The 23176-nt window shown below is 40.6% G+C and overlaps 2 protein-coding genes across 2 annotated transcripts in view; both read left to right on the forward strand.

Annotated features, from left to right (window-relative positions):
* Positions 1–1143: 1143 nt before the first annotated feature.
* Positions 1144–11400, forward strand: bap1 (BRCA1 associated deubiquitinase 1). The gene is made up of 17 exons (XM_030050673.1): positions 1144–1337; positions 1922–1951; positions 2119–2173; positions 3654–3786; positions 4579–4698; positions 5175–5236; positions 5372–5514; positions 5655–5733; positions 6053–6176; positions 7199–7340; positions 7465–7649; positions 8261–8394; positions 8479–8939; positions 9140–9381; positions 9554–9646; positions 9745–9817; positions 10307–11400. Exons 1-17 carry the CDS (start codon positions 1301–1303, stop codon positions 10438–10440), a joined length of 2247 nt encoding a protein of 748 aa, XP_029906533.1. The 5' UTR covers positions 1144–1300; the 3' UTR covers positions 10441–11400.
* A 1728-nt stretch (positions 11401–13128) lies between these two features.
* The window catches only part of bsnb (bassoon (presynaptic cytomatrix protein) b), a 70945-nt gene continuing 60897 nt past the window's right edge, over positions 13129–23176 (forward strand). The window contains exons 1-2 of the mRNA XM_030050779.1: positions 13129–13397; positions 22044–22446. Of these exons, the coding sequence (XP_029906639.1) occupies positions 13219–13397; positions 22044–22446 (582 nt within the window). The 5' untranslated portion in view covers positions 13129–13218. The remainder of the gene's footprint in view (positions 13398–22043; positions 22447–23176) is intronic.

The following is a 23176-nucleotide window of genomic DNA, read 5'->3' on the forward strand; positions in this document are numbered from 1 at the left end:
ATCTTAAAATTTGAATCTTTAAAAAATGTAAAATGAGGGATATATTTTGAGCCAACTTATTTTATGGACAAAATATTTAGCTAAAATAATAATCAAATTAATTATATTAGATTAATCTGCCCTGGCCCACCGGTGTCTCCCAGCAAAGGATCGTTTGGGCAAGTGGATTACAGCAATAAAATACAATAGATATAGAAATCAGACTAAGAGCCACAAGTTTACAAGCTGGCGTCGCAATATTTGATTGCTCTTTATTTCCATTCCCTATGGGTACATTAGTCGCAGCCCCTTCTATACTTAACAAAAAATTCAAAACCCATCTCTGCTACCTAAAAGCTGGAGTATCTTGAGTTTTCCACATTCAGTATAGGCCTACTGCTAATCCATTCCTCTCTATGAGCATTTCCCCTCTAAATCTATAAATTGTGATCTTCTCTGCATCTTGCTTTCTCTTCTTCTCTCTCTCTGCTTTTGTAGGATTAATGCACATATTTAGACATAATGCACATACTACGATTAATGCAGAAGATGGTTTTCTCTTCTTTTCTTTTTTATAGAAATTTCTACGGCACATATTTGTATATTTCTTATTATTTTTATCTATTTATTCTACTTTAATTCTTCTCTTGAGAATTTGAGCAACTGTAACTGACCCAGTTTCCCCTCGGGTGAGTAGCCTATTTTCTGATGTTTCCGATTCTTCATCTGCAGAGAAAAGTGAGGAACAAAGTCCAGTCACTGATGGCGAGGATCCCGGACACTGAAACTACTGTACAAGTCACAAATAATGCATTAATCGCTACTAGCAATTACAGTTAATTAAGTTACAAGGGATTTTCATTATGTTTTCGCCTTTTGATTATCTGCATGCTACTGGCACCAGTCACTAAATAAATAAGAGTGACAAAAACAAACAAACAAACAAACAGACTGACAGATAAGACAGATAAAATAGATAAACAAAGACTGAGGCGAAGGACCCCCCCGCCTTTTCTAGACGTTTTCTGCAGGACAGGTGCTCTCTCTCTCTCTCTCTCTCTCTCTCTCTCTCTCTCTCTCTCTCTCTCTCTCTCTCTCTCTCTCTCTCTCTCTCTCTCTCGAGCGCCTGTCGTTGCGTGATGACGTAATTTGTAGGCGTCCATGCCGTCTTTTGTGTTTATCTTCGGTCCCTAACAGCCATCTACAGTGATTCGTGGATAGATGGGTGCTATGTTTTGAAGTCTAACTGATTCACAGGCCTGACCGGACTATGGACTGGCAGGCATCTTAAATATCCAGAAAGCCGAGCACAAATGCAAAGATGAACAAAGGCTGGCTGGAGCTCGAGAGCGACCCAGGTGAGGAGTCAGAGCTACACGGCTAGCTGGCGTTAGCTTCCCCCCTAATTTGATGCTTTAGCTGCAGTGGTAGTCAGCTTAAAGTCACAAAAAACAAGCCAGCACTGCAATATGGTTAGCTAGCGTGTTTATCATCGCCTGAATGAGCTGGTCAATTCAGTCGGCGTGTGCTAAATCCGTCTATTAAGCAGGAGGCTCTGTGGCTAGCGGTTCACACCGTCCATAGGAAACAAGGCTTTAATGTTGTTTGATTCACTTTTTTTTTCTAGCAGAGGAAAATGAGCTTACTAAAGGAGCCTGGCTTGTACCTAATGTCACAATATTGGATTGGTAATAGTGAGGTAATACTTAACTAGCTTACAATGCGGTATAATTTGAATAAGTCATGTTATAGAATTTAACTTAAGTGTCTTTGGATGAGATTTAACAAGCCAGAGTGAGCAAAGTTAATTAAGGGAGGTGTGTTGTAGTATTTAAGAGTGAAGTGTGAAATGATAATGAGTAGGGGGAAATAACAGCCCTTCTAGTATTCCTCTAACAATATTGTTTGCATCCCTTATTAACGGGTTTTGTTGTAATTTCAGGACTGTTCACTCTGCTGGTGGAGGATTTTGGTGAGTGCTCAATATTGACTGTCTATGTGCACCAACACAAATACACTCTCAACATGTAGAGCGACATTTAACTCATCTTGGACGCTGTGAGCACGGTTGTGGACACATTGGAGTCAATCATGAGCAAGAAACTTGAGATTTGTGTGTGTGTTTATGTGTTTCTTTAGGTGTCAAAGGCGTTCAAGTGGAGGAGATATATGATCTTCAAAGCAAGTGTCAAAGGTATGTTGCTTGGAGGAGTTAGTTGAGGCGCAGTTCCTCGTATCCTGAGGACTTGGCTTCCTGACACCAGTGTTTGTGAAATGAATAGGTGTCTGAGCTGATGGCTGAATATCAGTAGAGGATCCTGTGTGGCTGTGCCTTGTCGCTAACCCAGCTCTCAGTCACTTGCACCATGTGAGACATCTTGTTTTGAGAGTTTCATTTGGTGATTTTGAAAAAAAAAAAAAAAAAAAATCTTGTTCAAGTCTACAAAAACATTTTGAGCTGGATTTTTAATAAGGACTCCAACTCCTTTTTTTGCCAAGAAATTCCTGACTTGTAATGTAAAAGTATAGTGTGTTAACATCTAAAGCATTTCTATTTAACCAAGAGATCGGCACATTTTTGTCCAACTTAAAGTTACGTTTTTGCTCCATCATCTTCACCAGCGGTAGTCTTATCTACTTTTACTACTGAGGAAGGGTAAAATGTAAATTGGCATCTGTTTTTAATGAGTTTTTTTAGACTTATGCAGTTGTATACAGCATAACAAGATATCAGTAATGCCGACAGCAAACACTGGCTACTACATTGAAAAAGAATGTGAGGATCAAGAATTATCAGATTTCCTGTAGATGTAGTTCCCACAAAAGCTCCATGTAACTGAGACGCAAAGAAATTTTAGACCTCACAAATGACAAAGCCCTGGTGCTCATATAGTGTATTTTGTTGTTTTTTGAGTTTAGCATTTCCATTTTTCATGTTCACAAACGCAGGCTCAACTGTCTAATATGATTAAAAATAACACTTGTAGGTATTTTACTTACTCTACATATCAATTGGACATCCTTAACATTTCAAAGTAATACAAATGAAACCTCACTGATCACAAATGAGCTCAATGGAAAAAAGTTACGGCAAGTTAAGAAAAATACTAGTGATTGCCCAGTGTGACATAAAACTTCTTCAGGCAGATAATAATGTTTGTGTAATTTTACCATCAATTCTAAAGGCCTACTTTATTAATGCACTTACCAGTAGTAGTCTATATAAATTAGAATACCTGAAAATGTATCGATCACTGATATCAGTCTTATGTCTATTATAATTAACCTAGTTAGTACAAATGCATATTTATGGCTAATTACATTTATTGACAGCATCCAACGCTCCTATGCATTTTCTGCTTTCATAGCAAGTTATGGACCACTGCCTTTTACATGTAAAATTCATAATTAAAGTATGGCACCTCAAACGTAGCGCAGTACCATGAGTAGATTCAGAGATAATCACACTAGACTGTCTTGAATATCCCAAATTTGAAATACATTCAATAATAGCATCCATTCCTGAAAGTCTTGCAAGATACAACTGAGAGGAAACAGGCCAAAGCATAAGTTCACTGTTGGGGTTTCCCACCTGTTATACGATATCCTTATATCTCTCAAACAAATGAAAAGCCTTTGGCAAGATCTGAATCTCTTCATTTCTGTCCTCTTAGCCCCGTCTATGGCTTCATCTTCCTCTTCAAGTGGATTGAGGAACGCCGGTCCAGGAGGAAGGTTTCCACCTTGGTGGATGAGACTTCTGTCATCGATGAAGAAATTGTCAATGACATGTTCTTTGCACATCAGGTAAGGGTCTGTGTGGTCATGCACGATGGTAGATATTATTATTATTGCTGTGATGTTGCCAGGTTTTGTATTAATGTTTACCATGTTAGTATTTTCAAGTAGCAATTTGGCTGGGGAGCTGTCTTGTTTAAAAATTCTTGGGATGGCCCTGTCATATGGATTTTTGTTAGCACGTCTTTTTTAAAGTCACCAAATAGTCAAATTTGTCTGTATTGTATCCAATTATAAAAGTAATGTTTTAAATGTTGGTATGGACAGATCATTTTAATATACAAAACCACAGATCTAAAATGCAATATTCCCACAGTAATAAAAATAGGATTCCAAAATATTGGATGGTTACATATCAAATATTACCACGGCAGTGACCAAAATGTATAACAAGTACCCATGTCTGTTACTGAGAAATTGCACTTTAATATCACAAGGGATAGTTCTAATTTAATTATAAAGTCTGTTTTTTTTAAATAGATGTCCCTGGCTTTTACAATTCTTTCTTGAAGTACTTCTAGTTGGTTATCTGTGTAACACGGTCATGTAAAATAGATATATAGTAAAAGAGAAGTCTTTATTTGAAGTATAATAATCATTATTCAACTGAGTATAAGGCTATTGCAATTATAGACTGCTGAGAGCGTTTCTAACAGGCTGGTTGAACAATGAGCCAGTGGAGACAACTCTGAATTTCACTGTTCTTTTTCTTCTACTGTAGAATTAACTTCCTACGCTAAAATACTTGTAATGAGATATCTGAGGTGGTGTTGGTGTTAATGTTGCCATTTCTGTCTCTAGCTGATACCAAATTCCTGCGCCACCCATGCATTGCTGAGTGTGCTTCTGAACTGCAGTGGAGTGGAGCTTGGCAACACTCTGAGTCGTATGAAAGCTTTCACAAAAGGCTTTAGTCCAGAGGTAAGGGCTCTCCTCTTTCTCTTTCTGTTATAACATTAATACCTGTATATTATTGTTTCTTTAGGAATTGGTGACTCAGTGTGATTAAAATCAAATTCGGGGTTCTCAAGGTTTTCTGCTTGATCATTCTCAACTGAGAATCAGCTCTCACATTATTTTTGGCTGACATTCCCAAATAAGAATTGACGGTGGTCAACAACCATCAAATTGACAACATACTGTACAATTCAGAGCTCCACTGCACTGACTCAGAAGATTCAAAAACCACAAGACGTGATGGGGAGTGCAAAGGACAATCCAAGACTTATGAAATACCACTGAAGTGCACTCTAGATTTCCCACTTGTGCGGCCAACAAATTGAATCAACTACAATATGTCAAAGAAAATTGGTCATCCTCACCTACATTACCAGTCTCCCTCTTTTTCATGTTAACTTTAATTCTTGTTCTTTTTTTTTTTTTTTTTTTTTTTTTAGAGCAAAGGATATGCTATAGGAAATGCCCCAGAGTTGGCCAAAGCACATAACAGCCATGCCAGGTAGGTGACAGCCCATGACTCATAGTCCAATGTTTTGAGGTGCCCAGGCACATGATTGCTTTGCATTGTACTGGGAGACCTCAGGCTTTGTGCAGTCCCCAGTTTCTCAAGCCCTCTTTTCTTGTTTCTATGGAGACCGGAGCCAAGGCACTTGCCAGAGAAACAGAATGGGATCAGTGCAGTGCGGACCATGGAAGCCTTCCACTTTGTCAGCTATGTGCCCATCAAAGACCGTCTATTTGAGCTTGATGGGCTCAAGGCTTACCCCATTGACCATGGTAGGACTCCATACCAATGAGACTGTTTTTTTTTTTTTTTTTTTTTTCACAATGACTGCTATCTGTTAGGGACCATTAAAAACTAAAATAAATAGTTTTAAAGATTATCTAAAAGTAATGTTATAAATGGTACACGGCAGGGCCTTGGGGAGAGGAGGAAGAATGGACTGATAAAGCTCGGCGGGTCATCATGGAAAGGATTGGACTGGCCACTGCTGGGTGAGTCTTTAACCAGTGATCTTAAGTAATCATAGCCTGGTTTCTAGATCACATGAATCACACTGTAATTCATAATGGTCTCTCTCAGAGATGATTTAGTCAGTGCTTGTCCCATCTATGGGCTAAGACAGGCTTTTAATTTACCAGTGGCATAACAGATTCACACAGGAATGAGTGCAGTTCCAGACCTTAGGACTTGCTATGTAATTCAAAAATGTGGGTGTGGCAATTCAGGAGGGCTGGATCCAGGCTCAGTGTAAACACACACTCTACTACACTCATTTACAAATTTCTGCCCTTATGTTTTCCCCTTCTTTAGTGAGCCATACCATGATATCCGTTTCAACCTGATGGCAGTGGTACCTGACCGCAGGATGAAGTATGAGTCCAAACTGGAGATTTTAAAGAGGAATCGACAGACAGTCCTGGAGGGCCTGCAGCAGGTCAGGAACCACCAGGATGCTTGTCAAAGACAGATCATTTTCCCAGAGTTCCTTGCTGAGCAGAGCTTTACAACTGGCATTCCTCGACATGTAGTTAGACGCTAAAATTGTGTGAGACACACAGACTGGATAAATGTCTCACAGTGATACTGCATTTTGAGAGCAATAGGTGCCTACAGACCTCTAGTAATAATCTTTATTAACCTATCATTTTTCAGAATGCAGTCATGAAGGGCTTTACAGAGCGGTGGTAAAATTTGAACATACATTAGCAGCAATTAAAATAACATAAGAAATATAAAGAGACATAAAAGTAAATCATAAAGGGAGGTCAAAACAGTTAATTTAAAAGTCATCTCATAAAAGCGGGTCTTTAAGAGTGATCTTTTCTTTTTATTCCAGTATCAAAAGCCTCTGCTGCAAGTTGCACATGAGCAAGACCGCTGAAGCAGGAATACAGAGAACAGCAGTAGTTAAGTGAAAGGAGATAAAAGCATAGATGAGCATAGATTTTTTTTTACAGATCTCTAAAGGATAAGAAGTGCTTAATTTTTGAAGTATTTCACAGTTGAAAGACCCAATATTACACAACTCTCTTCACCTGTTCTTCAAAGTTTGGTTAGTTCAAAGTTCTTTCTTCAAAGTTTAAAAATACACCTAAGTTTCTTGCTGCTTTACACTGGCAGACAGAATATGTTATGCTTGTTGGCAGAGGAAGCATGTAAATGGAGAATAAGATGGAGCCAAAATTGAGCCCTGCAGGACCCGACAAGTCAGGGAGGTTGAGTTGCCCATGGTCACTAAAAATGTACTGTTGGAAAAGTAAGAGGTGAACTAGTGAAGAGGCTATGTTTTCGTGACCAGCCACGTTTCTCAAGGCTACTCTGAGATGTGAAATGATTAAAATGGAGCATAAATGAAAGTTGCTGGTCTCTCTCAGGAGGGCAGAAACATGGTGAACACTTTGCCAATCGTGCCCTATTTAATTTCTGGGGACGTGAAATGTTTTGTTGTTTCTCCAGCTGATTCGGCTCACCCAGCCTGAGCTTGTTCAAGACAAGAAGCAGCAGGACTCATCTTCTCCTGATGATACAGCCACTGCTATCAAGAAAGAAGTTGATGCGGAGCCAGTTACATCCCAGGGGGCTCAGCAGGCATCTTCAGGTACCGAATTTTACTTTATTCCCGCAACTTTTTGATGAAATGTACAGTATTTTATTGTAAATTGTGTGAGGACTTGGCTTAAATATTAATCTGATAGAAATACATACACTGTCTCTCAATTTAGATCCAGCAGATGAGTCCGGAGTTCAATCCCAGACTGCCTCCAGCCCTTCAGGCAGTACCAAGGTCATGGGCAAGCCACCAATACCCACTGGAGGAGCTTCCCAGCCTGTCACCAGTCCCAACCCCATTGTTCAGCGCCTGCCTGCCTTCCTGGACAACCACAACTATGCCAAATCCCCCATGCAGGTACTAGCGTTTTCCTACTGGCTGGCAATTTAGCTGTGGCCAGAGAGGTGTGGTGGTGTTATGAATGAACTGTCCTTAGTTACAGCAACAGCGTGTCCAATGGAGATAGTTAACAGGGAAATATGCCACTTATATTAACTGTGTCTCTAAGTGTTGGGTAGCCTTAACATGACAATTACATAAAATGTCAAGGTACTGTTTACAGAGTTAATAACACATTCAGGTTTGATACCAACTAAAGAAATTTGTTTCCATAGCTTGGCGGACATAACAGGATTGGCACCATGGAGAGAGACACTTAGATCTATGCATGTACTGTGCATTTAGGGGCGTGTGTGTGAATGTGTGTGTGACAGCAATGTGGGGAGGAGTGACAGTCTGGCACATGCAGGAGGAAACAGAATGATCATAAAGACAGCTAAAGTGATAGTAATAGTAATAACAATATATAGCATTATTTTTTTCTGAGTGATGTGAAACTGTGGCTGCAGAAATTAATCTGTGGTGGTCTGACACAGTTTAATACATTAATGGGAAACACTGATGTCAGCAGGTAGCACGTAGCTCAACCTTTACCTTGTAATTTATTGAAGATTGTCTGTGACTGACAGGAAGAAGAGGATCTTGCTGCTGGAGTTGGTCGCTCTAGGATACCAGGGCCCCCCCAGCCACCTTACTCTGATGATGAGGATGACTATGAGGATGATGATGAGGAAGTTCCTGGTTCAGCGGGCACATCTAACAGGTTAGCACTGCATGTCTTTCTTTGTACGATCACAGTGTTGGGAACAAATCCCTGTCTGATCTTGCGTTGATTTGCTTTGTTTAGGTTTAGACGAAAATCAAGTCTGCGTTCACGATCGGGGCGAGTCGGTGGCATGGAGAGCCAGATTGCCCTCAGTGTACTGGCTGAGAAGCTAAAGAAGGAGGTCCAAAGGAAGGACGCCCTAAACACACCCCTGTCTGTACGCACAGAGGGCCGTACCGGGGGCATTTGTATCACAGCTGCATCGCAGCCTTCCCCAACGCCCAGCAACGAGAGCACTGATACAGCTTCTGAGATCGGCAGTGCCTTCAACTCCCCGTTGCGCTCCCCAGCACGCTCCCAGGCCGCCACCCGCCCGTCCAGTCCGGTTGCCTCCCATCTCTCTCGTGTGCTGTTTGGAGAAGATGAGATGTTGAGGCTAGACTCCAGACACAACCGTGCTGTACGAGAGCTGGGTCCCTTTGTCAGCATCGCCTTGCTGCACCTGCAGGAGGACGGTGTCATCTATGCTCTCCCACCAGCCGGTAAATATTTTATAGATCATTCTTGTCACTCATTTTAGAATGGTTTCAAAGCCTTGGCTAAAGGAAATATTTGATTATATTGCATGACATTTGGAATGCACTTCTGAGTATGAAGGACACAAGTAATTCAGTAGTGGGTTGATGGTATCTTGATAGTTTTCATAGTTTTTTTCCCCCCCGTTTAACTTTTGCCTAAACAGTAGATTCTGCTGCTGATGGGACTAAACGGCCTTGTACGCCTGAGAAGGTAAAAGACAAAGAGCAAGGGTGCCATCTAGCAGGAGAAAGGGAAGGGGTGAAGGCGGGGGATGAGGGGCCTTCAGTGGAGGTGACTGAAGAGGAGAGCAAAGATGGAGCAGATGTCAAACCCAGCAAGGAAAAGCTCAGCTCCATGGAAATTGTTGGAGCCCAGAAACCCCCTGGGGAGAAGTACTCTCCTAAGGTACATCCATGTTTTTTTTTTTTTTTGAATATATATATATATATATCTTGTTTCACTGTACTTTTAATTCTGTCTCCTTATTAATTACAATTGAAGAGCTGTTGCTGAATCAGTATACTATTTTTTGTTTTCACACAAATGCAACTGTTAATTTTTATTTTGTTACTTACAGGAGTTGCTTGCTCTGCTCAAGTGTGTCGAGGCTGACATTGCCAATTATGAAGTGTTTCTAAAGGAGGAGGTAGAAAAGAGGAAGAAATATAAGGCAGGTTTTATTCACATTCGCCTAGAGCAGTCAAGTCTTATCAAATATCTTTGGATCTGTTGGTTCCTAAACACAATATTTCAACTTCAATTGATCAGATTGACGATCAAAGGAGGACCCATAATTACGACGAGTTCATCTGCACCTTCATATCAATGCTGGCACAAGAAGGTAAATCTGTCAACCTAGAGATTTCAGCTTCTCCTTCTTTTCTAATATCCACTGCCTCCCTTTTCCTTCACCACCACAACTGCCTTAAGCTTTTTCTGAGTTTTATTTAGACCTCTGTAGCCCCAGTGGACAAATCCTCGAAAGGCAGGACTTAGTGTTTGAATGGTACATTTCTGCTTCGGCGCTGGGTTTTGTCTGCAAGTACACTACACCACACTGATTTTTACACATTTTTACACTGAATACTACACACTGTAGTCTATTAGAAATTAGAAGTCAAGGAAAACTTAGATTGCTCTCTTATTTCTGTGTGTGCTTCCTCACTGGTGGTATGCACTGCTGCATGTTGTAAAACATTTATCAAAGCTGGAATCTCTTTAAGAGAACCTGTGTAGATATGAAATACATTGGTGTTAATTCTGGGTTCAGTCCTTGTTAACAGTTTGTTGCACTTGTCATAATTTCTCCCTGACTGGGTCTCGTTTCCAGGCATGTTGGCCAGCCTTGTCGAGCAGAACATTTCAGTGCGTCGTCGGCAGGGAGTGAGCATTGGTCGCTTGCACAAGCAGAGGAAACCTGATCGCAGGAAACGCTCTCGACCCTACAAAGCCAAGCGGCAGTGATTACAAACTGCTTTACAGTCACTGCTGTAAGTCACGTCTGTAAGCACCAAGCAATCACTGCAGAGAGAGGGAGAGGGAAAAAATACATAGCTCCTGATACTTCAGTCTGAAAAGACTTTATTCTTGTATTTTAGTCTGCCTCTTTTTTCGTAAAATTGACCATGGAGGTCGTTTCTTTTACCATGTATGTATATATGCACTCCTGTTTTTGCCCCAGTGTAAAGTTGCTTCTGTATGTGCCACTACTATTTAGGATTGTAAATTTTAAAAGTATTTCACAAGTAATTTGGAATGATCTTTGTTGATGAGGGATTTATTCTCAGAAAGATTTTTTTCTACGATCATTTATGGTCATTAGATATTTGGTTCATTTGGTTATGTTTTTGTTATAAATTTCTGTAAAAGCACCTTCGTACTACAGAATATACACAGTTTGCTAATGTGAAAACAATTCCTGCATTTGTTGCTCTCATTTCCAGTCATTTCAGTTCCAGTATTTCCACTGTAGGTAATATAACACTAGCTCAAGCATCTTTAATGACATTCCTCAGCGGACAGTTTGACCCTCAAGAGGATGTTGTGTAATGCTTTACCCTTTGATATATCAACTTTTATTCAGCAAAATGTCCTTTCAACTCAAATAAGCCTGTAAGAAGGCTGTTTGCGTGTACTGTTTTGTATGACTTCAGCTGTGTGTGTGTGTGTGTGTGTGTGTGTGTGTGTGTGTGTGTGTGTGTGTGTGTGTGTGTATGTTTATCGTTTGAGGTCATGCAAATGAATAACAAGCTTTTATGTTATTTTCTTACCTGAAATGGATCTCAAAATTGAGTGAAATTGAGTGTGTGCAGTTGTGTGTTTTGTACATATGTATCTGTTCATCAGCTTAGCATCACTTGTGTACAGTGAGCTCAGTTGGTTTTTGTGCTTGCCAATTGATACAACAATAAACTTGAAACCAAGTCAAGGCTGATTTGCATTTTTTAAAATCGTTTTCATAATGACATTTCAAAAATTATCTTGACTGCAATTTTTGTTCCAAACTCACAGTTTTGTAATGACGTTGTCAGGTCTCTGTTGGTTTCATGATAATATGCCAAAAAGTTAGGACTAAATAAAAGATTTCTATTGTTTTTTTAAATGTAGAACTAGCCTTTCTACAGTAGGGGGAGCAATGACTCAGAGAAGATGGTACATACTGTGTAAGAGAGTGATGGTTGTCCCAAGCTTTCCTAAGTTGAGGCCTTCATTCACAATAAAGTGCTTTGGATTCACCTCAACGGTGTTGTGTCACAGTGGCTTTGCTGCACGTGTACTCACATGCAGATTAACTTCACTACATCCAAGTAGTAATTAGTAATAAGTAGTTGCCCAGTGTTCCTTTGTAAATTTTTGATTGATTAACACATTTAAAACATGGTTATTGTCTGATCACAAATTTCTTTACTCTTCATGCCACTGCCATTCTGGTATAGTCATGATAACCTTTCATTTATATTGTGAAAATACCATACAGTCACAATTTATTGTGTTTGATTAAATCACCCACATGAATTTGATGTTCAGCTTAGACCAGTGAAAGCAGCCGAACAGGGCAAGATCTCTAAATAGTGTCTACACCTTACAACTGGACATGGAGTAGTTATTTGACATTACAGGCACCCATTACTAGTAACAGTGTCATTGGCAATTGCCCTGTTGTTGGAAAACAGTTTTGTCTTTATGTTGTAAGTTAATGGGCTTATTTGAAGCAAGCATTTTTGTAAGTAATGTCACTCCTTATGTTGCCACAAGGTTGAGCTCTGATTTGCTCTTGTAATTTTTATTAATGCCACTCATAAGGTCTAACTTGGTGAAACTTAGACCTTATGAGTCAGCCTTTAGCTGCTAAGTATCAGTGGAGCACAGGCTTGTCTAAAACAACATTTTTTTTTTAAATCGTTTTTTTTTTTTTTTTTTCTACTGGGCTAAATTGATTAACTTTCCTCATGCCATGACATATTATTCAATTTGGACAGTAACACTGGCTGTTGTGCCAGGAAATCATTAACAAGGTCATATTCAAAGCAACATTTTTTGTAATTTCTCATTCCAAGTCTAAATAAAGCTCTACCCCACCTAAAAAGGATTGCTGTGATTTAACATTTATACAGACTAAACATTATAGGCTCCACACTCTGCAGTAGCCTGGCATTTAGGCCTGGAAGTAGAATTTATTTAGCCTAACATGACAAAGCACTGTCCTATTTCAAACATGCTGCTTGTTATTCATAACATCACAAATAGCCTCTTTACTAAAGGTAGGCACTGAACTAGTAAAGTCAAACAGACTGTGCTCCCCGCCTGTGCAATAGAGGGCCAAAAGAATACAGGTTTTCATTTCAGCCAAACATATTTTGTAACATACTGATTAGCACAACTTTAACCAGAATGACAGAAGAAAATAGCGCAACAAACGGGAGTTCAACAGCAGAAATCAGAACTTGCATATCTTACACTTGGACCTCCATTGCTCTACATTGGAGAATACTGATGTAGCCCATTTGCGTTGTGGCTGACAGAAACTGGGACGGTGAACGCGCACGTAAAAGCGCTTGTTCCCACCCATTGCGTCAGCGCGCTCCCTCACTCCTTCCGTCAGCGCGCGTGCTCCGTGCAGGATGCTGAATTGTAGGTGATGATGGCGGAAGGGGAACAACGTTGAGTTTTATCTGAGTTTTTATTGCAGCTGTAGAACCATCTACAACACCGTTTCTCTCCATCGAATCACATCCCGTATCGATGGGGAACGAGGCCAGTCTGGAGGGGGAGGGACAGGCGGCCCAGCCCGGCTCCGCCGTCCCTGCAGCAGGGGCTCCGACTTCCATTTCAGCACCACCGGACTCTGGACAGCTCATAAAGCCCAGCAATGGTGCGCCAGCCGGAGGAACGGGGGCTGGACCCGGGCCGGGGATTAACAGGTAGCCACAATCTAGGACGTTTCTCTGCAAAACTATGGAAATAAATCAACACGGTGCCACGAAAGGGTGTTGTGCTCCGCGTCTATACGATGTTGAGCGTATGGGATCAGTCGATTTGCAATGAGATAGACTAGTATGGGTGCTTAATTATTTATTTCAATATCCCTGTCAACACAATTCACCATCCCCTTTCAGACCGATTTTTGCTTCATGACGTATCATTTAGGCTATGCCAGGCTATTATTCAGTGCCATATTGAGTCGAGCGCAAAGGCTGGATTTTAATAGGCACCGGTTTTGATTGGAAATCAATAACGCGTGAATATAGCTTTCAGATGTCTGTACAGGCCGAATAGGAATTTCCACGCCCGTTATCACGGTGTCTGTCCTGAGGCATCTTCAAGTATCATGAATGAGCGAAAACCCTTTTTTTTTTTTCTTGTGCTCATGAGTGGGGAAATGCCGAGTAAATAGGAGTACTAACTGGGAACTGGATTTCAGAGATATCAATCATATTTTTTACAGTTGCTATTAACTGCTAAAATAATGGGAGGGAAAACTGAGGATGGATGCAAAGAGTAATGTTTATCACGTTGATGGGTGCTGCTCTGTCGGTGCTGTTACAGGTTGCATTTTCCGAGCATGACTCGATCATTCAGTCCCACACAGGACAAGATAAATGTCAGTAATTACACAGTCATTCTGAGTAATCGCCTTCCTCATCATGATGAAGCATCAGTAGGCCTATCCTGATGACAGTGTTCTCTTACAGGATAACAGTGCTCCCATCAAATAACGCCATTGAGGGGCTTGATGGGTATGAAAATGACACAAGGCGTATATGCCATTGCTGTCTCAGTTGCCAGATGAATGTAAGAAGTGGAAATTTTGGAGCACCCACAGACAGTCTTTTCCACCTCCATCAACAGAACAACAATGGGTAATTTCTTGTGCAAGAGTGGTGTTGCATCACAGACACCCAGAGCACAAATGCATTAACAATGCTGTTTCCCAAATTAACAGCCCATGTCCCTCTAAGCATTCAAAAACATGTGGTATAGCTCTGCATTTCCCATGAGCGTGAGAGAAGCATTATCCTTTTTACCTTGATAAAGCCTTACCTTAACAGTTACAATCCTTTAGTATTGCAATACCTCAAAAGCAGCAACACAGCAAAACCTTGTATTTGTCGCACCTTTTTACTGTTAGGTTTCACTCACATTTTAGCCTCCGATCTAAGTAGATGCGAATATTTTAACACCACCCAGCCCTAACCAAATGGCCACATTTCAGGAAATGCTGATTCTCCACAAGACGTCTTCACTTTCTGATTTGGTTTGAATTGTGTTGTTATGCAAGCCATTCGTAATGTATAAGAGTGAGCTGTGTGTTACATAAACTGTGCAGGGTGAGAGGAATGATAATGTTTAGACCCGTTCATAAATTTATTTGGGAAGAGCACTCTTTGTACATGTATTCAATATAGGTCAGGATTAGAGCATATACACCACATGTCACCTTATAATTCTTTTATAGCACTATATCTGTCTGGGTGGACACCTCTCGTAAAGTGATGGCCACTGCTGAGAGAGTGAGTGTGCTGAGAGATGAGGAGAGAGAGTGAGAGTGAGAGTGAGAAAGAGAGAATTTCATATAGCTGATGAAAAATGGTTCTCTTGAGATCATGGCCCCGCATTCGGTCCTGAATTTTGCCGTAGTCAGTCTGCCTGAAATTCAATGTAGCAGTGGTGAGGTGGGGCGATCGGCGATTAGAGATGTTGGAAGAGTTTCATCCTCATCAAAATGTGTTGCAGCATTTTACTGGTAGTTAATCTAGAAATACGCATGGGGACAAAATACCTGAGTTAAATAGGCTGTAACATTACTCAGAAGTGAATGCCGTGTAGACATTTTTGTGCTCTATTTTGGACTAGATTATATATATTTTTTCAGAACAGACAGAGAGCACAGTTTGAATCCATACGTGAATCCTTGAAGCTAATGGAGTCGACCTGCTCCTCTGCTTGTCTGAGAGAAAGCATCAAATTGGGTGTGTTCCCGTCTAATCATAAGAGCTTTGACTAAGTGCTCAATCATTTAGACTGGATGGTGACCACAGTAGAGAGGCATTCAAAATGTGATCCAGCCTGGCATCTGTCCTCATTGACTCTGATGTATCACCTCATGTTGAACACAAGACTGATACTTTTCCTGTTTCCCATTGTGTGCTAACATAAAGCTGAAATTCTGTACTGCTACTGTACTGCTGTCTAATCATTTTCCTGTTGTTTTGAAAATAGGCACAGAGGTTTCATGGCAGTAGCATTGATTAAAGTTAGTAAAAACCTGTAACTCATCCCATCATGTAATAGCATATTCTTTAAAAACTGTGATAGCCATTTTATTATTTGATTTGTATAACTAATATCATCCACACAATGTAAATTGTCAAGTATTTAATGTAAGCCAAATTTAATCCCAACAAAGCAGCAATATACAGGATATCCTAAATAGCACAGAAGAATGCTCAGTATTTATGATGCATGAACGTTTAAGTCCAGACGTAGACAGCACACTCAAATTTCAAAATGATCAGACCACTAATCTTATGAAAGCTACTTAATATTATTTAGAGGACACATATACTTAAACATTGCTTTTTGCTTGCACAGACTTGAAGGGCAGAATGCTGGAAGTGAGGCACTGAACCTGACCGAAGCTGCAGCACAGACACACTCCCATCTCAAATCTAGGCCTATTGCAGTTTACGAGAAGCAGTGGGTGAGGTTAAACCCCGCTCAACCTCAACATGCAACCCTTATGTGTTGTGGCAGCATGGCACCAGTTGGCACAGTGGGAAGCCACTTGCAAACAAACGCGTCAGCAACACCAAGTTGTCACAGATCTCAGTGTATTCATGTCATTTTTATTTATTTATCTTTTATTTATCCAGGAAGGTTCCACTGAGATATAAGATCTCTTCCTCTAAGGGGCCCTAGACAAGACGGCAGCACGACTAGTTTCACATAAAAAACAATTTCACATGATAGATCACAAAGCAATACGTAACTGCAACACGAGAGACATAATCAAGGAAGGGACATATGCAGGCCATACCAGCGATATCCAAACACAGTCCATCTCTAGTCAAGGAAATTATGTAACAACAACACAGTAGTTTGTAAAAGACCTTTAAAATATTCAAAGAAGGGAGTACTTCTAAGGTAATCATTTTTTTGCAGCTCATTCCATGCCCTAGGTACGTAAAAAGACACACGGTGCAAGAACAGTCACCAGAAACAAAATGCAGCTGTAACACGCCATCTGTGTGCTGTCTTCGTCATCAGTATAAAGGCCTAAATGCAATAAATGCAATTTTTGAAGTATGCCACTTCACACACCTCATTTGATGCTTTTATGAGGCACTGCAGTCAGGGGTTTTAAAGCAGCAGCACCACAGCACTTGCATTTGACCACTACAATTAAGAGTACATTTTCCTCTACAGTGAGCTTTGCCATGTCTGCCTTGGCTGCTCATCAGGTCGGCCAGTTTGACAAGATTTATCAAGTCAGAGTGACATCAGTTAAAATGATAGGTTGCCTGAAAATGCTGGAAATGAGAATGCCAGTGTGCCTGTGGCCTACTGCTGCTTTGCAGTTCTGTCAGAAATATTGTAATTATGAGTGAAGTGCATAGTGTAACAACTCTGACTCTGTCACATAAATGACCGAGCAAAATGATCAGCTGCACAAAGTCAGAACTTTCTATGAGTTTCTATAAGTGGCTTAGATGTCATGTTTATGGGCTGCAGTCAACAGGTGATAGTTTGTTTTTCTTTTAAGTTTTGCTTGGTGTGGCTTTTTAACTTTTTTTTGTGCTAAAAATGGATACATATCTGGCGCACAGATTCTCCTCTTTATTCTACAAATGCAGCATAAAGCAATTCTTTGCTGCTTGATTTCTGAAATAAAACGGCGTTTACAGGACCCAAAACACGTCAGAGTAAACCCTTGCTCTTTTTGCATGAAGAGACCAAATGAATGCCACCACATAAATTTTAGTTAAGACGTTTTGCTGAGAAGTCTGTGCTACATTCCAGTTTCTTTTCCAGTAGACAAAAGTATAAATCAATTAGAAACTTATCCCTTGAGTACAGGGATGCTGACACAGCATTAGACATCAGTCTGATACCAGGCTAAAATAAAGTATCAGGGACAAGTCTAAAGCCAGGGCAAACATGTTTTTTTTTCATAAGGAATGTGAGACCTGTCTTATATTTTTGGGTCAGCACTTTGTCCCAGCAAATGCTTTGTCAAGCATTCAGAGTTGGTTGTCAGTGCAAACATGGAATAGGTACATATTTACTTGGAAGAGACATTTCATTTAAAACTATTGAACACAGGCTCTTCATTAAGAGATGGAAAGACATTAAGAAACAGGTAGTACTGGCTGTTGAGATGTTACTGATCTCACCTGTGATTTTCTGTTGAAAGAGAATTTCTTGCCTCTTTATTCTGTGTACACATTAAAATGTATTTGAATATGAGCTTTTGATCAAACAACATTGTTTCAAACAGGGTGTAGAGAAGCTCTGAGGCACATCACTGCATTTTCATATATTGGATAGTGAAGAGGCTTGTGTTTGCAGAAGGGAAGAGTATTCTGCTTTATTTTAATATTATTATTATTATTTTTTTTTACTCTGCAGAGGTATGAAAAAGGTGAGAAAAGTTTGTAGCGTGACAGTGTAAGATTACCCGCGTTGTATGCTTTTATCCTCTAAACGGTGGAGTTGTGCTGCAGCTGCTGTGTTAATTTGTGTGGTGTGCACGTTTACATTTCCACCAGTGGCACTGGGATATTGTTGAAACATATATTGTTGAGGAGTTGTAGACAACCTCACTGCGTCTCTGCTTTCTCAGGACTGATCGTTTCACAGGGGAGTTCCCATCAGAAGAAGCAGGACTGGCAGCTTCTAAACATTTCACTATCCACTTAGTGATAAAGCAAACAACTTATAGTGCTTTAGACACAAAGCCTCAAGTTGCTCTCAGTGGACTAAGATTTGCCGCATGATAAAAAAAACTTCAGAGATCTTTAGAAAAGATGACCTCTAGTCAAAGCTCTCTGATGAAACCATTTCTTTTTTCCTCTTTTTTCCCTCCAATATATTTATTGATTTCTACATAGAAAATCAAAGTATTAGAATATTAGTATTAGCCAGAGAGGTTAACAGATGGGATTCGGCCAGGAAAATCAGACAAAGACAAGGCTTGTAGAGTGCTTAAACTTATGAAAGCCATTTTTAAATCACAGATGAAACTACTTTATGCCTTGTGAGTACACCTTGAAGGCTAGATTAATATAATAAGGGTCAGTAGTTTACTAGCAACCTCAAGGGTCAAGTTTAGCATCAGACAGAGTGAGACTGGTGGTAGTAGCACAATCAGGATTGTGTTAAAAGTTGTAAGAAAGTAAGTAGTAAGAAATGTTTATTTGTAAAGCACCTTTCAGCACTTCAAGATGGTGTACAGGAGAAAAATGTAAACAGTGTAGAAAGAAAGTAGAGATTACAAATATAAAACAAAACAACAAAAGACACAAAGAGACGAAGGACAGAATATTACTCACTAAAGTATTTATAATAGAAATGAGTTTTTAAAGGCGCCTTTAAGCCTGCAACAGACTCTGAAGATTTAGTATAAGTGAGGGTAACTCCTGAGGGTGGGAGTGATAACTGAAACAGCACAATCTTCCTTTGATTTCTGCCTGGACTCGGGAACCACTAAAAGGCAGTGGTCAGAGGACTGAAGTGATCTTGCTGTGTTGTAGGGACATGTAGCTCTGAGATATGTGGTGGGACCAGCCCATGCAGGGCCATGTGTGTCATCAAAAGAATTTTGAATTTAATCCTGCGCTCAACAGGCAGCCAGTGTGGAGAGGCAAGAATCGGGGTAATGTGTATCCTGCGTGAGAATTTTGCTAAAAGTCTGGCAGCAGCTTTCTGGACCAACTGGAGTCGGGAAATAGCAGAGCAACTTAGCCACGATAAGAGAGCGTTTCAGTCACCCAGACAAGAAGAAACAAAGGCATGCATGATCGCTTCCAAATCTTGAAAGGACAGAGTAGATGCTTCTGTTATTTTATTTCCATCCTCTCTCTCTTCCTGAAAAAAAATGACAGCAAAGACTGTCTTTAAAGATGACAGGCCCTATAAAACAATGTCTGACTTGTCATGACAGTTGAAATCCTCCATTTCTATCTGACTATTGGCGCTAATATCTTCAGGCAAGAATGAGCAGAAAAAGCTAAACTTTGCAGCGCTGTTGATGTCTGATAAACTGCCTTCGCTTCACACCGACCGCATCTCAGTGGCCGGCAGAGCAGCTTCAGAATGGAAACAAGCCACAAGGAGCACTTCACAGAAACTGATACAGGCTTTATAAATATTCAGCGTTTGTCTCTCTTGAGGCCAACATTTTGACTAGTGTGATAGCACATCATGAACAACAATAATAATCTTTTTCTTACATTATGTAAGGCCTATGTAAGCTCTGAACAGAATTACTGTACAGAATGTTACTGAGGTGCCATACCGACGAGTAGAAAGAATACCCAAATATCTTACTCGAGAAGCAAGTAAGTTTTGTGGAAATTTGACGGAAATAGAGAAATACTGGTCTAAAAATCTACTTAAGTAAGAAGTAACTTATTTAAAATGTACTCAGAGTAAAATTTACATTGTTGTATTGTCTTTTGCCTGTAACACTAAAACACTGAAGGGGCTTAAAATGAGAGTCTTATAATTAAACTAACTAACTAAATAAAAGTAAACCACTTAATGCAAAGTAAAGCATGCATCAACACAACTCTCAGGACTGTGCTTGTGCTGAGGTTTTCAGGACTGCTCATGTAAATGGGACAGCCAACTTGGATCTGATGACACTCACTGACTTACTTATTCACCATTTCCTTCTTTCTCTTACTCATTTTTTCTTACCCGTCCACACTTCCTCTCATCCATCTTTCCCTCAGTCACCCAAAAAGATTGTGAGTAGAGTAAATTGTGAGTTGGCTGTTGCTGATATAAACTGCAGGTTGAGGACATAATAAACGAGATAGAGGGGCCACATGACAATATGCTGCATAATTGCAGTTGGCAATAGTTATGGTCTGCACTGTGTGGACATCTGTGTTAACAACTCGGATTATTGTTTACTGTATAAATGTGGTGCTGATACTGAGCATGGTTCATATTCAGCAATCTAAAAAAAAGTAAAGATCATGAAATGAAGAGATAATCGTTATTTAACTTAATGTTTGATGAAGCTGCAGTTTCCAACTGGCTTCTCTCTGGTGCAGTGCTTATGCAGAGTCCACAGAATGTGTCCTCTGACTGAGATTTAAAATCAAAGCATATTACTTGACTCAAACAGGCTTGAGTAGGAATAAAATTATATACCTCAAAAACCCTCAAAAAGTATAAGTGCACAAAAGAGCCACTCAGTTACAATAACGTCAGTAAATGTGATTCATTACAATTCGTGACAGTACCACATTTTTAATTATATAGCCTATTACATGACCGTTACACAATCTAGAATGGGAGGTTTGTCACGATGTCGGTGGTAGTATGTGTGCTTGTGTGTGTGTGTGTGTGTGTGTGTGTGTGTGTGTGCTTGTGTGTGTGTGTTTATGTCACTGAATGATAGATGGAGTTGAGCCATAATGAATTTCCACCTGCATGTTAGAAACAGTGATATATATAGACAAAAATACATGCCACCTGCTTCCTCCTCTGTAGCAGGGAGAACTGGTGTGTCTGGGTATCGCCAGTGAGGTTAGGAGGCTGAAGGTGTGTGAGCAGTGAAACTGATTTGCACACAAAGTCCTGAGGGAGGCAAACACCACTTTGTGACCTGACCAGAAATTTTATCCGTGTATCATGGTGTATACTGTGTATGAGGGTATATATTGGTGTCTAGGAAAACACACACACACACACACACACACACACACACACACATACGCACAGATACACGTTTCCAGAGTCATGCAATATCTGTGCTATCTGCTTAGCCCCACACTCTGGCCTGCACCCTCTGTGACAGACTGGCCATCGCTCTATCCATCTCTGAGTCTTCTCCCTCCTGGCTGCCCAGAGGTGATCTTTCCACCTCACTCAGGACTTGCAGGGGCATTTTGCAGTTTCTGTCACAGACTGAAAAAGTTAGGCACTTAGCTCTTATTGATGCTATATTATTAGATATACTTAGACTTGCTTGATAGGAGTGATGTTTTTAGTTTAATGTTTGGACCATAGAATTAAATTTCTATGGTCAGAGCAATTTTTTACTCTTAACTGGCTACTTAATGTGTCAGTGTTTGAGGAATGTTCAGTTACTTTATTGTACACTAATTGGAAGTCATACTTGAGAGGAGCATTTGCTAAATGCCTAAATTGCAAATTGTATGTAGTATATTGTCCTTTTTAGTTGAAGTGGCAGAGTTTCACTTTGTTGTCTGACAAATGCTCAGTATATGTAGATCATGTTGTATCCCAATCGCTCTGCAATTAAATCATTTAAATCCCTAACCTATGATGCAGATGTGATCTCCAACTTGTTCTGTGATTTTTTTCCACAGTATCTCTGGCCGACCACCTCAATCAGACCCGGGGCCCAAAGCAGGTGTCCAGAGCGGTGTTGGGACGGGCGACAGGTTAGCGTCCCATGATAGCCCTCAGCCACCAGCGGCCCAAGGAGAGCAGGGTCAAGGTCACGTTGCCAGGAAGAGCCTGCAGGTGGACGTGGGTAGCAGCAAGACCGGCAGGTCCCCCTCTGTGTCCCCGGACCGAGGCAGTGTCCCCACCTCCCCCTACTCTGTGCCTCAAATTGCGCCCATGCCCAGCAGCAAGCTGTGCCCCGTCTGCAAGACCACCGACCTGACAGGCACCGGAGACGACCAAGCGAACTTCAATCTCTGCACACAGTGTCGCTTGATGGTCTGCAACCAGTGTGGCTTCAACCCAAACCCACACCTCACAGAGGTAGGCGCTGCTCCTCCGCTGAGAGTCAGAGGTTCAGAAAGATAATAATAATGTGGTGTTTTATTTATCCACATGGAGAAATTTTCCCCTCCCCTCCAGGATGTCAGACTGCAGGGTGAACCAGTACAGACCCTGAAGCTGGTAGGGATTTAATATCTTTCTGAGGGACACTTCAGTAAAGCTATAACACAGATTTAACAGCAATTCAAGCTCATGCAGTCAGTGTGGTTGTGATCAAAGTGGGTGATATAGGTACCTAATTTATTCGTTTATGGTTTATTTCATAGGGACCGATATCATCTACATAGACAAACTGAAAACAGCAATCCAACATTAGCATCATAATGTTTGTAGCGAATGCTAATTTGTAACACACATCCCCAGAAGGGCTTTTGTAAACATCAGAGAGATTAAAATAAAATCAAAATAACAAAAAAATAGAAGCTAAAGTGATTACAGCAAGAAACAATAAAACACACATTTAGCAGTAACATAACTACAGATAATTAGAAAAGGATACAGTTGTAAGCAGTGGACATAGATGTGATTACAGAGGTTCTGTGGTTCTTATGTGTCACTGGATGTGGTGGTTACAGTGTCATCGATGACTTTTGCTATCAGCCTGGATGTGGCCCCACCCACAGGCCGGGGTTGCACCAACTGGAGGCCCTGTGGTAGGATGGGAGTCATGATTTGAATTGCACTCATGCTGGGAGGGAGATTATCAGTC

Source organism: Myripristis murdjan, chromosome 5, assembly GCF_902150065.1.
Source record: "Myripristis murdjan chromosome 5, fMyrMur1.1, whole genome shotgun sequence".
Taxonomy (NCBI): Eukaryota; Metazoa; Chordata; class Actinopteri; order Holocentriformes; family Holocentridae; genus Myripristis; species Myripristis murdjan.

Coding starts and splice junctions, on each gene's coding strand:
- bap1 (XM_030050673.1), top strand. CDS start 1,301: ATGAACAAAGGCTGGCTGGAGCTCGAGAGCGACCCAG. Junction 5,515..5,654: donor GGCTTACCCCATTGACCATG/GTAGGACTCCAT, acceptor GGTACACGGCAG/GGCCTTGGGGAGAGGAGGAA. Junction 8,395..8,478: donor TCAGCGGGCACATCTAACAG/GTTAGCACTGCA, acceptor TGCTTTGTTTAG/GTTTAGACGAAAATCAAGTC.